General features: G+C 37.6%; 1 protein-coding gene across 1 annotated transcript in view; it reads left to right on the forward strand.

Annotated features, from left to right (window-relative positions):
* Nucleotides 1–12,803, forward strand: part of antxr1c (ANTXR cell adhesion molecule 1c) — a 112,905-nt gene extending 100,102 nt beyond the window's left edge. Inside the window, exon 18 of the mRNA XM_063070671.1 lies at nt 9,139–12,803. Coding sequence (XP_062926741.1) covers nt 9,139–9,375 — 237 coding nt within the window. The 3' untranslated portion in view covers nt 9,376–12,803. The remainder of the gene's footprint in view (nt 1–9,138) is intronic.
* Nucleotides 12,804–18,251: the final 5,448 nt, after the last annotated feature.

Consider the following 18,251-nt stretch of genomic DNA (forward strand, 5'->3'; position numbering starts at 1 on the left):
TAATAAATTGAACCAAATACTCAAAATTAAAATTGTTCTAGAAATAATTTTCATTTGAATTTTGATATTTGTTAAGCTAAGATTTCTATTGATGCACTCAAAGTCCATTGAAAAATATAACATTTGGACTTAAATGGAATTTTTGCAGTTGTTTATATTTTTTGTTTAACTTATCATGCACAAGTTGAATTTTGCATTATTATGTGGTATCTGGAAAGATCTGCATTCTTTAAAAGGAATTGTAGTCAGCATGTCTTACTGAGTATAGATTAGCCTGATATATCCCTTCTTAAGTCTAATGTGGCTGTCTTATTTGTGTTTCACAATACATTATTGAACCACATTACAATACATTCAGACATTGTTGAGCAACATAAGGCAGATCTCATGCTGACAAAGAATTTACTTACATGCATGCCATTCAGCCTCTCACATTTGAAACTCACAAAGAAACTGCAATCTTGCAATTCATAGTTTGTTGTTTGTCACCCAATTAGGTGCCTTTCGGGCAAGTTAAGAATTAACTATTTGACCAAGATTTTTTTTGATATAGAAACTGCCTTTTGCTTAAATAAACATACATTTTTATATATTAGAGAATCGTCTAAAGGGGATTTTAAATTTGTGAAACTGGCATTTTTTTAACAGAGAGAAATATTTAGGCATAAATCAGTTGGAAGAATTTATTGTACTTCTGTGAAAGCATGACACATCTGATGATGGAATGATCTGATTGAGTTCATAGATAGAAAATATATTCTCAGGGAAATGATATAATTTTGGAAAAGGATAATAATTAACGTTAGCCAGGTTTAACCATTAATCTTATTTAGTCGTATGGTAGTTTGAAGAAATATTTTGCATTGTATAAGCATGATATAACTTGTTCTAGTACAGAAGCTGTAAAACTGTTGATTGCAGTTAAAGAAGAAAGGCATTCTTCTTTCTCATTTGCAAAGACCTAAGAGTGTGCCAAACAAAGAAGGGAATCTTTTCTGTCACAATATGGCTCTCCATCTGTTTGACAAGTAATCAAAGCATGTGGCAGGAACTGGCAGCACTTTGACGGCCCTTCTCACTTTAACTGAAGTGAGAGTAATTTGAACAGATTCATGGTTTCTTACTTGATTGTATACTAGTGATGGGTTAGCTATGATTTTTTTTATTACTGAGTATTTTTGTGTTTGATTAACGTGGCATGAAATGAACAGAGACACTTTAGAATGTGGCTATATTTTTTCATCAGCATATTGCCCAAAGGAACATTTAACCTGCTGCAGTTATTTTTAACTGTGTTTTAATTAATATATAAACAATGTGAGGTGTAATTATTGAAATTAAACTCTTGCTGCTTGACTATCAGTTGCACATGTAGCCAACACAAGCATTTATATGGTTGCCTTTCTATTCAGATTGGATGTGGCCAAGCGTACCAACATTATAGTCAGCTTCATTTGGCAGTGTGTGCTTCCTGTGTGTTTTGTTTTTGTAATAATAATATAATGAAATTGTGTTTACAGTTAATGCTGTTGACACACATAATGCCATACTTCCATATCAGAAACAAATATGCATAATAGTAACCTGTTCAATTACAAGCAAACCAATTTACTTTACAGACATATTGTAAAAGCATTTCATTGATTATAGTTCCTATGATTAAACTTGTGCACATCAAACTAATATAAGATGGGAAATATGTGATTGTTACAAGTCTGAAATATGGAAATGTACAGCAGATCATTCAACCTCTACATATGCACAAGAGAGTATTAGTTCTTATGTAGAAGCTGATGAATGAGAAACACCTGAAACATCAGAATGTTTTTCTTTATGCAAATACTTACTAATCTGTTACTCGCATTTTTTAAAACTTCACACCATCTTAATAAAAGGAATAATTAATATCACCAAGTTCAAAGTAAATTTATTATCAAAGTACCATATACAACCCTTCATTTTCTGGTGGGCACACTCAATAAATTAAAAGAAATGAATATGACTAATTAATATCATATAACATACTCAAATTCTTACACGTGTGCACTGTTTAAATTGGCAGCACATTACATCCTTACTTCTGTAAGTTGCAATGTAATAATGTCTTGGCAGATGAAGACCAAAGGGAAATAAATCACCATAAGGATAGCAATGTGTTAACTGAGAACCAAGCCATTGAACAGACTGAATAAGTTCTAAGTTCTAGATATTATCAGGTGGAATGTGTTTAAGTTTGAAAAATGTTGATTGCTGCCAAAAGCTTTATTTATTCATGCAATGAATAAACAAGGACTCTGAAGAGTAGAAGCTGATCTTCAAAATAGATTGGCCTGACTTTTCGTTGCTAGATTTCTATGTATGGGAATAAGTACTTGCAATGAATTATGTAGATTAATCAGCCCCCTTTTCTCCAACTATCTAGGGAATTGTTGATTTTGGACAACAATTAATTAAAAGTAGTGATTTATTGTTGTGCAAAATTCAATGTTAACTGGTCGTTAACATTGTGCTACCATCTCAACATACCATTTCCAGATACAGCATTCCATGTTAATAGACCAGAGATTTTCTGAATACCTATCCATGTCAAACGTTCAATTTATTAACTAATCTGCTGAGCAAGTTGTAGATTAAAACTACTTTTTTCTTTTTTTGTAAAACTCAACAAGCCCCGTATCATAAAAGAAAATCAAAAAAGTGGAGATGCCAAAATGTGAACAATTTACATTCCCAGTTCCAAGAAAGCATCACATATCTGATGCATTAATTTTTTTTCATACCACAGATAGTGGCTAACCTGCTGAAGGTTTCCACTGTTTTCTGTATTTATTGTGGTTTTGCTCTGCCAACCAAAGTGTTTTCCTTTATGCAGTTTAATTCAAATGAACACCTTACTGGACTATTCAAATAAACTATTCCAGCACTGAAAATGCTCTTGATCATTTTGTAAAAACAACTTATTTCTGCTCAGCAGAGTCAATTATTGGGAACCAGCTACTTTGCTATCTAGTCTTAGGTCAGAGGTGTTGAGCTTTTTCTGAACTTTCTACTCAATACCAAATGCATTTACCCATTGAAGTATTAGGAAGAAATAATGGTCAGATTCTGCCCTCATCACAAGTAATCATTCATGCAGTGCCACTGCAAGTGTAATACCTGGTGACTGGTAACATTTCTGAGAAAGAATATAATTGGAAAATGGCACCACGATAGATACTGCACAATTCTCTCCTCATAGCCATCCTTATTATTAGTCCCATAACTCAAAGATGCCTTCAGATCCACTGTTCCAGTTCCCTTGGGAAGAGGGAGCCCTAACAAGGCAATACTGCATCTCTCCTCAGATGTAAATGTGATTGTTAGAGGAAAGGTTATTTGATTCTCAGCTCACTTCTCAGAGCATCATTTCCTTAATCCTGCCATAGGTAATTAAGAGAATAAGACTGTAAGATATGGGAGCAGAATTAAGTCATTTGGCCCATTGAATCTGCTTCACAATTCAATAACGGCTAATTGCTTTCTCAGTTCCATTTTCCTGTCTTCACCCCAAATTTCTCCTGCCTTCTCCCTGTAACCATTAACCCATTAACCAAACAAGAGCCTTTAAATAAACATCATGACTTGGCCTCCGCAGCACACTGTGACAACAAATTTTACAAATTCACCACCCTCTAGCTGAATAAAGTTCTTTTCAATTCAGATTTAAAGGGATGTCCCTCCAGTCTGAGGCTGTGTCTTGGCTCCTAAACTCTAATACTAATAGAAACATCCTCTCCACATCTCTGACCAGGACTTCCCTCATCCTTCAAAAATCCATTGAGTACAGATCCAGGCCTATCAAACACTCCTCATATGTCAAGTTTTTCAATGCTGTGATAAACCCCCTCCAGATACTCTTCATTGCCAGCACATCCCTCATTAGATACTAGGCTCAAAATTACTCACAATCTTCCATATACAAACTGACCATAAGACATAGTACAATAGTAGAGTTAGGCCATTCTGCTAATCAAGTCAGCTCCGCTGTTCCACCATGGCTGATTTATTATCACTCTCAACCCCATTTTCCTGCCTTCTCCCTGTAGCCTTTGATGCATTCACTAATCAAGAACCTATCAACTTACCTCTGTTTTAAATATTCCCAATGACTTGGCCTCCACAGTCATATGTGGCAATGAATTCCACAGATTAACTATCTTCTGGCAATAGAAATTCCTCCTATTCTCTGTTTTAAATGGATATCCCTCTATTTTGAGACTGTACCCTCAGGTCCTACCGTCCTACCTCACCACCCCACCCCCGTAGGAAGCATCCTCTCAACATCCACTCTATCTAGGTCTTTCAATATTCAATACATTTCAATGAGTTCTCCCCGCTTTCTTCCATACTCCAGTGAGTACAGCCCCAGAGCCATCAAATGCTCCACATAGATTAACCCTTTTGTTCCCAGAGTCATTCTCAAGAACTCCTCTAGACCCTCTCCAATGCTGGCTCATCTTTTCTTAGGTAATGCCATGGTAGCATAGAGGTTAATGCAATGCTAATACAGCGTGGGATATTCTGGAGTTTGCAGTTCAGTTCTGGCGCTGTTCTGTAAGGAGCCTTTGTGTGTCCTCCCTGTGGAATGCGTGGGTTTTCACTGGGTTCTTCAGTTACCTGAATGCAGTCCAAAAACATACCTTAACTGGTCATTGTAAATTGTTCCGTGATTCGTTTAGGGTGAATCAGGTCTCTGGGGTTGCTAGGGTGGCATGGCTCAAAGGGATGGTGGAAGGTCCTACTCCAAGGTATATTGCTAAATACATAAATCAATAAATAAATGGCCCCAAACTGCTTCAAATACTTCAAATGCAGTCTGAACAATGCCTCATAAAGCCTTGCTCTTATATTGTAGTCCTCTTGAAATGAATGCTAATATCACATTTGCCTTCCTTAGCACCAACTCGAACTGCAAGTTAACTTTTAGGGAATCCTACATGAGGACTCCCAAATCCCTTTGCACCTCTAATTTTTGAATTTTTTTCATTTTAGGAAATAGTCTATGCCTTTATTCCTTCTACCAAAGCGCATGACAACTTCCCTACACTACATTCCGTCTGCTATTTCTTTACCTATTATTTCAACCAGCCTAAGTCTTCCTGCATACTCCTTGCTTTCTCAAAACTACCTGCCGCTCCACCTATCTTTGTATCTTCCACAAACGTGACCACAAAGCCTTCAATTCCATCATCCATATCATTGACATACAACATAAAAGGAAAGGGTCCAAAACTCTAAAATCTGGAACTCGACTAGTCACGGGCAGCTAACCAGTAAAAGTCCCCTTTATTCCCACTATTTGCTTTCTGCCAGTCAGCCATTCTTCTATCCATGCTAGTATCTTTCCTGTAATACCATGGGCTTTCATCTTGTTAAACAGCCTCGTGTGTGGCACCTTGTCAAAGGCCTTCTAAAAATCCAAGTATACAACTTCTACTGACTCTTCTTTATCTATTCTGCTTGTTATTTCCTCAACAAATTCCAACACATATGTCAGGCAAGATTTCTCCTTAAGAAAACCATGTTTGCTTTGGCCTATTTTATCATGTGCCCCCAAGTACCCTGAAATCTCATCTTTTTATAATCAATTCCAACATCTTATCAAACACTGAAGTCAAGCTAACTGGCCTATAACTCGCTTTCTTCTGCTTCCCTCCCTTCTTAAAGAGTGGAGTCACATCTGCAAATATCCAGTCCCCTGGAACCATTCCAGAATCATTGATTCTTGAAAGATCATTATGAATGACTCCATAATCCCTTCAGCTACCTCTTTCAGAATCCTGGGGTTTAGTCCGTCTGGACCTTCCAGCTTCCCAAGCACCTTTTTGCTAATAATAGCAACATCACTAATTTCTGCTCCTGACACTCTCAAATTCTGGCGTCTTCAACTGTGAAGACTGATGCAAAAAACATATTATGTTTATCCACCACTCCTTTATCCCCCATTACTCCCACAGCAATATATTCCAGCAGTCTAATATCCCCTCTCACCTCTTTTACTCTTTATATATCTAAAGAAAACTTTCAGTATCCTCTTTTATATTATTGGCTAGCTTTCCTTCGGATTTCATTTTTTCACTACTTATGGCATTTTAGTTCTCTTCTGTTGTTTTTTTAAAAGCTTTCCAAGCCTCTAACTTCCCACTAATTTTTGCTATATTTTATGCCTTTTCATTTATTTTTATGCTGTCTTTGTCTTCCTTTGTCATCCACCATTGGGCTATCCTCTCTTTAGAATACTTCTTCATCTTTGGCATACCTCTATCCTGCATCTTCCAAATTGTTCCCAGAAACTCTGGCCATTGCTGATCTCCCATCATCCTTGCTAGTGCCCCCTTCCAATCAACTTTGGCCAGCTTCTCTGTCATGCCTCTGTAATTGTGTTTACTCCACTCTGATACTTCCCACATCTTGCAAGAGGAACATTTGCAAGATAGACAAAGTACAATCAGTTGATGTTGTGTACTTAGGTTTTCTGAAAGCCTTTGACAAGGTGCCACACATGAGGCTGCTTAACAAGCTATGAGCCTATGGTATTACAGAAATGATTATAGAATGGATAAAGCAGTGGCTGATTGGCAAGAGGCAAAGACTGGGGATAAAGGGAGCCTTTTCTGGTTGGTTTTCGGTGACTAGTAGTGTTCCACGTGGGTCTGTTTTGAGTCGATTCTTTTTACGTCATATGGCAGTGATTTAGATGAGGGAATTAATGGCTTTGTTGCAAGGTTTGCAGACGATATGAAGACAGTTGGAGAGGCAAGTAGTTTTGAGGAAGTAGAGAAGCTACAGAAGAACTTAGATTAGAAGAATGGGCAAAGGAGTGGAAGATGGAATACAGTGTGGGGAAGTATATGGTCATGCATTTTGGTAGAAGAAATGAAAGGGTTGACTATTTTCTAAATGTAGAGAAAATACAAAAAAATGAAGTGCAAAGGGGCTTGGGAGTCCTTGTGCAAGATTCCCTAAAGGTTAATTTACAGGTTGAGTCTGTGGTGAGGAAGGCAAATGCAATGTTGAAATGCATTCATTTCATGAGGATTAGAATATAAAAGCAAGGATGTAATTTTAAGACTTTATAAAGCACTGGTGAGGCCTCATTTGGAGTACTGCAAGCAGTTTTGGGTCCCTTATCTTAGAAAGGACGTGCTGAAACTGGAGAATGTTCAAAGGAAGTTCACGAAAATGATTCCAGGATTGAATGGTTTGTCGTTTGAAAAGCTGTGGGCATGTATTGACTAGAATTCAGAAGAATGAGGGGTGACCTCACTAAAGCCTATTGAATGATGAAAAGCCTTGATAGAGTGAATGTGGAGAGGATGTTTCCTGTGGTGGGAGAGTCTTAAGACTAGAGGACACAGCCTCAGAATAGAGGGGCGTCCTTTTAGAATGGAGATGTGGAGCAATTTCTTTAGCCAGAGGGAGGTGAATCTTTGCCACAAGCAGCTGTGGAAGCCAAGTCTTTATGTATATTTAAGGCAGAGGTTGATAGATTCATAATTGGTTAGGGGGGAGAGGAAAATTGAATCAGCCATGATGAAATGGCAGAACGTACTTGATAGGCCAAATGGCATAATTGTGCTCCTATATTTTGTGTGGGCATGTGGCCAAGTGGTTAAGGCATTGGACTAGCGACCTGAAGGTCGTGAGTTCGAGACCCAGCTGAGGCAACATGTTGTGTCCTTGAGCAAGGCACTTAATCACACATTGCTCTGTGACGACACTGGTGCCAAGCTGTATGGGTCCTAATGCCCTTCCCTTGGACAACATTGGTGTCGTGGAGAGGGGGGACGTGCGGCATGGGCAACTGCTGGTCTTCCATACAACCTTGCCCAGGCCTGCGCCCTGGAGAGTGAAGACTTTCCAGGCGCAGATCCATGGTCTTGCAAGACTAACGGATGCTCCTATACTTTATGGTCTTATTCCACTCTCCTGTTTGGCATCCACAATGCTCTAACTGCAATAAGAAAGAAAGAAAGAAAAGTTAAACAAAATAAATCTACCAATAGCCTCCACCTCTCCTCACCGAAGCCTCTGAGAGCCAAAGGCTGAATTCCCCACTCTAACACTGGCCAGCTCACACTATGACCACTCACACAATGGCCACTCTTCATATATCTATAACTTCTTTCATCGTCCCTTGCGCAGTGCCTATCCTATGTGCCTATGTGCCTATGCACTATCCAACATCTCCTTGAGAACTGTGGTACTGTACTTCTTTTTTATTATAAAATATTAGTACTTTTGGCAGCAAAAGGCAAAAAAAGCTTACATAGGCATCCTTTAGAGTCATAAGATCGGCTTCCAAAACAAGGAAGGTGACACACAGAAAATCCCTGACCTTGGATATTTAAAGAAACCATTAAGTGCTTCATCCATGCACTAAAATAAAAGCTTTGTGGTGCAAAGTGAAGGAGGGGGAGATGTGGGAGGGTAAATGGATCTTTTAAGCAGCTTCAAGGAGCAATAATCAGTGGAAAATGCAAGCAAGTAAATCTGAAGGAGATATTACAGAACCTTTCCTAGCTATCATAAATTTTTAGTCCCATTGTGCAGGCATAATTAAGGTCATGGAGCACCTCGTCAAATTGTGATTGCATTGAAGGGAAAAATATTCTCACACAATATTGCAGTCATCTATTTATTAGAAGTAGTGAACTGAGTGCATCCTCAACATGTTAACCTCTGTTAAGACCAGTTAGAAATAATTCCAGATTTGACTTTGTCACATTATTCAAACTTTTGAATTGAACTAATGCTTATCCTTCTTGTATGTTGGTAGCATCCAAGCATGGTATGTTGGTATGCATTCCTACAAAAATAACAAACAAATACAAGGTAATTTGCTTTAATAATGAGCTAATAAATGATGACAATGGTCATGCATAGGGTTCAGTAAGAATAACTGCAACATTAATTTCACTGGTTCAAATGCGCATTCAAACTGTGTATTCTATACTGCATTTCTTTGCAAGTAGTTGTCTTGTAAAAGAAGATGCAGGTTCCTCTGCTGTGTAATGTACTTTGCAAATGTATCTTTATCTGAATTGCAGGAGTGAGTTTAAGTGGATTGTAATTATGTTGTTACTCTTTTCCAATTAGGGTCGCTGCATTAACTTTACCAGAGTAAAAGAAAATGCAACCCCTTCTCCTTCGCACAATGTTGCAGCTGCTCACGTGCCACCTCCGTACAATGAATGTGTTCCTTTAACCCGTGAACCTCCTAGCCCTCCTGCTACATCAGCCAGGTCATCTGTGAGGAGCCCACCTCCTGGACCACCACCATCTCGTGCACCTCCTCCTTCGCGACCTCCCCCTCGCCCTGCAGTAAGAGCCTGACCTCACAAGATTTCTGCTGGTACAAAAAGAATATCATTGAGATTGAAAGGCATGGCTAAATGGATAAGTACTACTGAACTTCAAGCCAAATATTTATTAAATTTATAGGCTTCTTACAAAATGTTAAATCTGTTGCTGTGCAGCAAGTTTCCATCTGGAGAACCCTAATGAGTAAAACATCACTCTGGAGATAACGATAACATTGTGTTCATTAATGTGCTTTTTATTTGAATGAGTTAGTGAGTTCCTGTTCTGTTATAAAATTCATTTTATTTTATAAGTCTTGCATTTTTACCTTCTGCAAATGTTTATAACCAAGCAGAATTTTCATTATTTTTGAAAGTTAACATTGATTAAAGATCAATGGTTTAAAAAAATCATTAACAAATACCTTATTAATTTGATATTCAAGTAGACACTTTTCTTGAACTCTCTTAGTGACCATATGTATCATCTGCTATAAAATTATAAAGACCTTCAAATTTCTGCATAGACCGAATCCAGAACATTGGTCATGGAAAAATATTGGAAAATGTGGAAGAATTATGCCCCTTTCTGCACTGTTATGCCAATGTTCATATAGCATTCAAATTTCCAGTCAATATTAATAGCGAATGATGAAACAAAAAATGGCTCTAAATTAACACCAACAATTTGCGCACAAGCAGCACATTTAACAACAGCATTGTTAAGAGCTTTTGCTCAAGGGATTGTTTAAGTTCTTAACACTTAGTTTAAAATTTAGAATTTTAATTTAGAATTTAAAATTTAAAATTTAAAATTTACTTCCATAAAAGTGTGTCCAAAGAAATAATATGATTTTTGAAAAGCTTAAGAAACTACATGAGAGCTGTGCCCTACTTATAATTGGAAGTTACCATCTGAATATAGAAACTCAGTTGTGAGGTTTTGTAACTATTATTATGTAATAATATAAATTTGGTGTGTATTAATGCTTGCATGCATGTTTCAGCGTTGCTCACATACCCACAATCCTTACGGTTGTGTATTGGCTTCACACACTCATTACTGAATTGCTGGGTGAAAACAAGAAATTCCAAGCCTTGACAAAGTTATTTAATTGGTTAATATGATTACATTGACCTAAGTGTGTGATTTCATGGTCAATGAGCATTGGGTAACTAGGCCCTTGTTTATTATTTACATTTAAAGATAAATGTTCTGAGAAAGTGAAGCCATGGTGAGTGTGAAGGTTCTCAAGCATAATTAATGTAATGAAAGCGATAGGTTGGTTGACCAGTAGAAAGGTTCTAAAGTTGCTGGTTGATGCAATATAACAAAGATTGACCTCTTAACTGATTAATTCACTGAACTCTCAACTGCAATTTCGCTTATACTTGACTTCATTTGTACATAGGAAGTAACCCTAAACATTGCTCTGTCTGAACAATAGTCCTAATCTAGGGAGTATTCTTGCTGTCCTTGAATTTAAAATGTTGCAGATGGACGATGAAGAAATGTGTGCAGGTTGTGACCTAAGATTTTCTTTTCTTCTGATAAATAATTTTGAACATGCTCTTCTCATGGAATTTATTAGCCAATTACTAAATAGCAGGATTGTCCTATGACAAGATATACATAACAATTTTAACCATGGGTAATAGCTCATAGAAAACATTTAAAAATTAATTAGAATTTTGGAAATGCTTATCTGCTGGTTGGTAAACACTTTATAGTTATTTCAATGTTAATTCTAAGAGGCCAGACCCTTTTTCTGACCACATTCAATTGTATAATTCTGATTACTTATTTCCTTCCTTACAAATACCATTATTTTATTTCTTTCAGGGTACAGTTACATTTTGGCAACATGTAACAATATCTATTGTAGTGTTTTATAAACAGATGAAATAGTGAAACCCATCCTGGTAAAGAAAATATTGTAAGCTTTTGTGCTAATAGAGAAAAAAAAATCAAGTTTTACTGCAGGGCAGTTAAATGTATTAATTTACCAAACTGTGGTCTAGATGTAGGTACTCGAATCTAAGTTGGCCACTAAATCGTCAAGATGCTAGATGCATATAGTAGTTAGTAGAGCAAGCTTCATTGAGCTTGACTAGGACATGAATATTTTACTTTTCCATTTAGTATATAGACTTCGTTAGTTCTTAATTGTTAGCTGAAACTTGTGATTTTGTTTGACATTGGTTATTTCATGGAACAATTTAGTGAGCAGGTGAATAGGTCGGGTGGTCATAAATTGAACAACACCTCTAGAAAGGATTGCATTCACATTTCAGTAGTATGATTGCTCAGTTTAATAGAATCATCACAAAGAAAATAGGATTCACTATGAAGCGGACAAATCACTACGCTGATGCCCAGGTTCGGGCAGTTTGTGGAACATAGAGCAAAGGGATTAAATATCCTCAGCACTGGTAGTGTGCCATTTGGGCTATTACTTGGTTACATGGAAAATGCTGCCTGGAGTGGTGGTAAATACAGATACATTAGGAACATTTCAGAGACTCTAAGACAGGCACAAGGGTGATAGAGAAATGGAGGGCTATGTGGGAGAGAGAGGTTAGATTGATCCCAGAGTAAGTTAAAAGATCAGCGCAGCATCGTGGGCCAAAAGGCCTCTACTGCACTGTAATCTTTTATGTTCTAATAGACCAGTTTTATGTGATTCTTTATGTTTTTAATGTCTGTGATTGCCTGATTAATGTCAGAATTGCAAATTCAAATCCATATTCAAAAGAGCTCGCTTGATCGCCATTGTATTTTATAATTTTTACCAAAGCAAACAAAATGATAAAAAGAATTGAGAAACAGAACTGTAGCTGGAGAAGGTTAGAAACACATGGCAGACCAGGACTGATGTGTAAATATTTTGAGTGGATCTTTCAATTTCTGATCTGTTACGTATTTCAAACATTTTCTGATTTTTGTCTTACTGCTTGAAAATGCGGCAACTGATCAAAATAGCATGTATCAATTGTTTCATTTAATCTCCAGGACAAAGCTGGGTTTAAGTGAAACAACATCTAATTGCAAACATATCAAAAATACATAATTTTGTACTTCCAACCTGTGGGATCCTCACCAATAATAAGAATGTCTATTACATAAACAGATAGTTTGACATCATACAGAAGTATTCTGTTAATAGTGAAGTAGCAAAATAATGTTTCATACTTGCATTGACATCAAATAGTTGTAATTGTGTATCAATGATGATAAGTTTGTACTTTTTTTCCTTTTGTCTGTAATGTCTGTAATCACTAATAAACTACAAATCTTTTATGTAAAATTACACACTGCTTTTTGTTTGGATAAAAAGATTATAATTAACTTATAAACACAAGAGATTCTGCAGATGCTGGAACTCCAGAGTAACACACACAAAATGCTTGAGGAACTCAGCAGTTCACGCAGTATTAATGGAAAGGAATAAACAGTCGATGTTTCAGGCCAAGACTCTTCATAAGGACTGATGAGAATTAACGTATAAATCTGATTACAGACAAGCATAGTCTTGGAAGTTCATAAACCTATAAGCGTACAAATTAGGAGCAGGAGTAAACCACCCAGTCCTTCAAGTCTGCTTCACCATTTATTAACTACAACTGCAACTCTGCATTTCGATTGATCTGTTGTAAATTCTCACCTCCTTGCCTCTCTAGTCTCTAACTGTCTTACAAAATATTTAAAGATTTTTCTTCTACTGCCGTTTGAGGAAGAGAGCCCGCTGAGCAAAACCAAAATTCACCTCTTCTCTTCGTTAAACATGCAGACCTTTGTGTTGTACCAGAGAAGTCTAACTCCAGATTTTTTTACATGAGGAAGCATCCTCTCCGCATCCGCCCTGTAAAGACCGAATGAGAATATATTTGTTTAAATCAGCTCTGTTCTACAAGCTTAACTTGCCTAACCTTTCCTTACAGGTCATGAATTATAACTGTAGAGAACTAAAGCGCAGAAACAGGCCCTTTGGCCCATCTAGTCGTGCTGAAATATTATTCTGCCTAATACCATCAACCTCCACAGCTCTCCATGCAGCTCCCTTCCATGTACTTCCCCAAATTTCTCCTGAATGCTGAAATCAAATCCACATACACCACTTATACTCATTCCACACTCTCACCATCTTTTGAGTAAAGAAGTTACCCTTGATATTCCCCTTAAATATTTCATCTTCCACCCTTAACCTATGGACTAGTTCCAGTCTCACCCAGCCTCAGTGGAAAAAGCCTGCTTGCTTTAACCCTATCTGTACCCTTCATAATTTTGTATATAACAATCAAATCTCCCTCAATCTCCTCTGCTCCTAACATATTCAACCTTTCCCTATAACTTAGGTCTTCAAGTCCTGGCAACATCTTTGTAAACTTTCTCTGTACACTTTCAATCTTCAATCTGGTAGGTGATCAGAACTACATTCAACACTCCAAATTAGCCCTCACCAACGTCTTGTACAACTTCAACATTACATCCCATCCTGTATTCAGTACTTTGATTTATGAAGAACAATGTGCCAAAAGCTCTCTTTATGACACTATCTACTGTGCCTATAAAAAGTATTCACCCCACCCCACCCCCTTTGGAAATTTCCATGTTTTACAACAGTGAATCACAGTAGATTAATTTGGCTTTTTTTTGACACTGATCAACAGAAAAAGACTCTTTTGTGTCAAAATGAAAACAGATATCTCCAAAGTGATCTAAATTAATTACAAACATAAAACACAAAATAATTGATTTTGTAAGTATTCATCCCCCTTAATATGATGCACCAACTTATTACTATTGCAGCCAATTGGTTTTAAAAGTCACATAATTAGTTAAATGGAGATCACCTGTGCACAGTCATGGTGTTTCAATTGATTGTAGTAAAAATACACCCATATGTGGAAGGTCTGAATGCTGGTGAGTCAGTATCCTGCCAAAATCTATACCATGAAGATAAATGAACACTCCAAGCAAATCTGCAAAAAGATTATTGGAAAGCACAAGTCAGGAGATGAAAGCAAGAAAATTTCCAAGTCACTAAATATCTCTTGGATCTGTTAAGTCAATCATCAAGAAATGGAAATAATATGGTACAGCTGTAAACGTGCCTAGAGCAGGCTGTCCTCAAAAACTGAGTGGCTGTGTAAGAAGTGGACTAGTGACAGAGGCAATGAAGAGACCTATGACAACTCTGGAGGAGTTACAAGCTTCAGTGGCTGAGATGGGAGAGATTGTGCATGCATCAGTTGTTGCCTGGGTGTTTTACCAGTTGCAGCTTTATGGGAGAGCGGCAAAGAGAAAGCCAATGTTGGGGGGGAAACTCACATGAAATCTCGGCTAGAATTTGCCAGATGGGATGTGGGAGACTCTGAAGTCAGCTTAAAGAAGGTTCTGTGGTCTGTTGAAACCAAAATTGAGCTTTTTGACCATCAGACTAAATGCAAGAACACACCATCTCTACCATGAAGTATGGTGATGGCTGTATTATGCTGGGGGATACTTCATTGCAGCAGGCCCTGGAAGGCTTGTGAAGGTAGAGGGTAAAATGAATGCAGCAAAATACAGGGAAATCCTGGAGGAAAACCTGATGCAGTCTGCAACAGAACTGCAATTTGGGAGAAGTTTTGTTTTCTAGCAAGACAATGACCCCCAAGCATAAAGCCAAAGCCACACAGGAATGGCTTAAAAATAACAAAGTTAATGTTCTTGAGTAGTCAAGTCAGAGTCTAGATCTCAATCCAATTAAGAATTTGTGGCTGGGCTTGAAAAGGTGTATCCACTCAGTCTCCATGAAATCTGACAGAGCTTGGGCAGTTTTGTAAAGAAGAATGGGGGAAAATTGCAGTGTCCAGATGTGCTAAGCTGATAGAGACTTATCCACACAGACTCAAGGCTGTAATTGCTGCCAAAGGTTATCGACTAAATACTGACTTGAAGGGTATGCAATCTGTTATTTTGTGTTTAATAATTAATAAATTTAGACCAATTTATAGAAATTTGTTTTCACTTTGACACGAAAGAGTCTTTTTTTTGTTGATCAGTGTTTTTAAAAAATAAGCCAAATTAAATCCACTGATTCAATGTTATAAAACGTGAAATCTTCTGGGGATGGGGTGTGAATACTTTTTGTAGGCACTGTATCTGTGACAATATTTTCAAGGATTTATAGATCTGTATTCCTCTGTTCTACTGAACTCAGTGCCCTACTGCTCACCATAAAAGTCCTATCCTGATTTATCCTCTGAAAGTGCAAGACCTTACAGTTGTCTGCATTAAATTACATACATCATTTTCAGCTCATTTTTCCAGCTGGTCCAGATTCAACTACAGATTTTGATGGCCTTCCTCGCTGTCTACTATGCCCCCAACCTGGCTGTCATCTGCTACTTTGCAGATCCTGTTTTCCACACTGTCATTCAGATCATTGATATAGATTACAAACAACAACAGACCCAGCACTGATCCCTGTGGCACACCACTAGTCACAGGCCAATAAACAGAGAGGCAACCGTATACTACCACTCAATGCCTTCTCTCAGAAAGCTAATGTTGAATCCACTTTACTACCTCATTCTGTATACCAAGCCACTGAACCTTTGATCAAGCTCCCATGTAGGAAATTGTCAAAGGGCTTGCTAAAGTTCATGTAGACAACATTCCCTGCCTTTCCTTCATAAATGTTCCTGGTAACCTCTTTAAAAAGCTCTATAAGATTGCTTAGGCATGACCTATCTTGCACAAAGCCATATTGACTATCCTTAATCAGGTTTGTTCAAATACTTTTATATAAGACCACAAGATATAGGAGCAGAATTAGGCCCTCACCCATCTCATTTTGCTCCATGCGTAGATGACCATGCTGATCTTCAAGTGGATCAGTTTTGCCCTTTGCTATTCTTTTGATATATCCCCTTGGGATTCTCCTTCAACTTGTCTGATAGAACAACGTCATGCTTTCTTTTAGCCCTCCTGATTTTCCTCTTAAGTGTTTCCTTGCATTTCTTAAACCCCTCAGGTACCTCATTTGTTCCTTGCTACATATACCTGCTATGCATTTCTTTCTTCTTACCTTTCGAAAACCAAGGTTCCCTGAACCTGTGAGACTCGCCTTGTATTGTGACAGGAACATACAAACTCTATACTCTCAAAATTTTAGTCTAATAAACCTTTCTGAATTGCTTCCAGTGCACTAACATCCTTAAATAAGAGGGCCAATATTGCAGATACTTTTTCACTGAAGCGTTGTCTATTTTCATGTTTGTTATTGTTGTTCCTTTTCACCCTTGTGGCACATCGGGTGGCATTTTTGCCATTTCCATAGTAGTTGACTTTTTTTTTACCAGGCTGAGTTGCTACTCGACGCTCAACCCGGCACAGATGGAAAGTATGCAAGGAGCCGGCTGGATTCGAACTTGGGACCATTCGCCTTGAAGTCTGATGCTGGTGCCACAACACCACTGGCTGGCTTATTTTTTATGTTTGTCTCAATAATATTCCGTTAGCTTTTACACTGACTTGGTGCACGGCACACTAACCAGTTGTGAATGATCCTAATTCCTCTGCATCTGAAAGCTCCAAAAACTCTCACAATTAAGATATTGTACTCAGTTTAAACTTTTCCTGCCAAAATGAGTGTTTTACACTTCCCCCACCTTATACTCCATTTGCCAGATCTTTGACTATTCACTAAACCAACTATATCCCTAGTTCTCCACAATCTTTCTACCTATGTTTGTTTCATCAGCAAAGTTAGATACCTTCATTAAAGTCATTTACATTGTAAAATATAGAGGCCGCAGCATTAATCAATATGGCATACCACTCTACAAGTATTGCCAAGTAGAAAAAGTGACGTCTATGCTGCATTTCTGTCTCCTGTTAGCCAACTAAACTTGTATTCTTGTCAAAAGGCTACCTACATGATCAGCTTTTACTTTCTGCATTTGCCATTGATGAGATACCTTAGCCCATACAAAATAGGAGCACAATTGGACCACTTGACCCATCGAATCTCTCTGCCATTTCACCATGGCTAATTTATTTTCCCTCTCAGCCTCATTCTCCTGCTTTCCTCCCGTAACCTGACTAATCAAGAACCCATCAACCTCTGCTCTAAATATACCTTATCGAATGCCTACTGGCAATCGTAGTGCTTCTGCCTGTTCCCTTTCTCCACAGTACATGTACTTCTTCAAAGACATATCCAAATAATAATTTAAATTCAAAACTGCAATAATTTGAGGCTGAAACATAAATACATGAAAAATAATAGATGTTTGAATTCTGCTTTTTTACCCTATCCACATTTACTTCTCCATTTTAAAATATGTTAATTAAAAGTTGTTTAAAACACTATCTATGTGTTATTTTCATTCGAAAAGAGCAAACAACATCTGAAATTGTTGTTTACACTGTAGAGCATGTTTTTAACCGCATTGATGGCTAAATTGATCCTGGTTTCCTGCTTCTAAAAGCAGGAAGTAACTGATAAAGTCCAGAGTGGTGGGCAGATGGGAGTAGCTTAGATGAGAATTTTGTTCAACATGTACGATTTGGGGAGAAGGATTGTTTCCGTGCTGTGTGAATCTATGATTCTATGATTATTTTATTTAATTGTAATTTGCTAACATTATTTAAAATCGAGTCTCTGCTTTATGTGAAGCAGTGGAATTGTATGGCGTGAAGTTTGACTTTTAAAGTACAACATAGAATATAACATATTGAACATAGAACAGTGCAGCTCTGAAGATTTAAAGGAAGTTGTAAGGTTTTTTTTTCATTGAGAGCTTGAACCAGCTGGGCTAACAGGAGAAGTAGAGGAGGTGTGTAGCACTGCTCACATTTTCATGTTAAGGTTGTATAAGTCAATTCATCATCCTGCTAAGGCAACCTGCAAGACAGAC

This window comes from Mobula hypostoma, chromosome 18 (assembly GCF_963921235.1).
Source record: "Mobula hypostoma chromosome 18, sMobHyp1.1, whole genome shotgun sequence".
Classification (NCBI taxonomy): Eukaryota; Metazoa; Chordata; class Chondrichthyes; order Myliobatiformes; family Myliobatidae; genus Mobula; species Mobula hypostoma.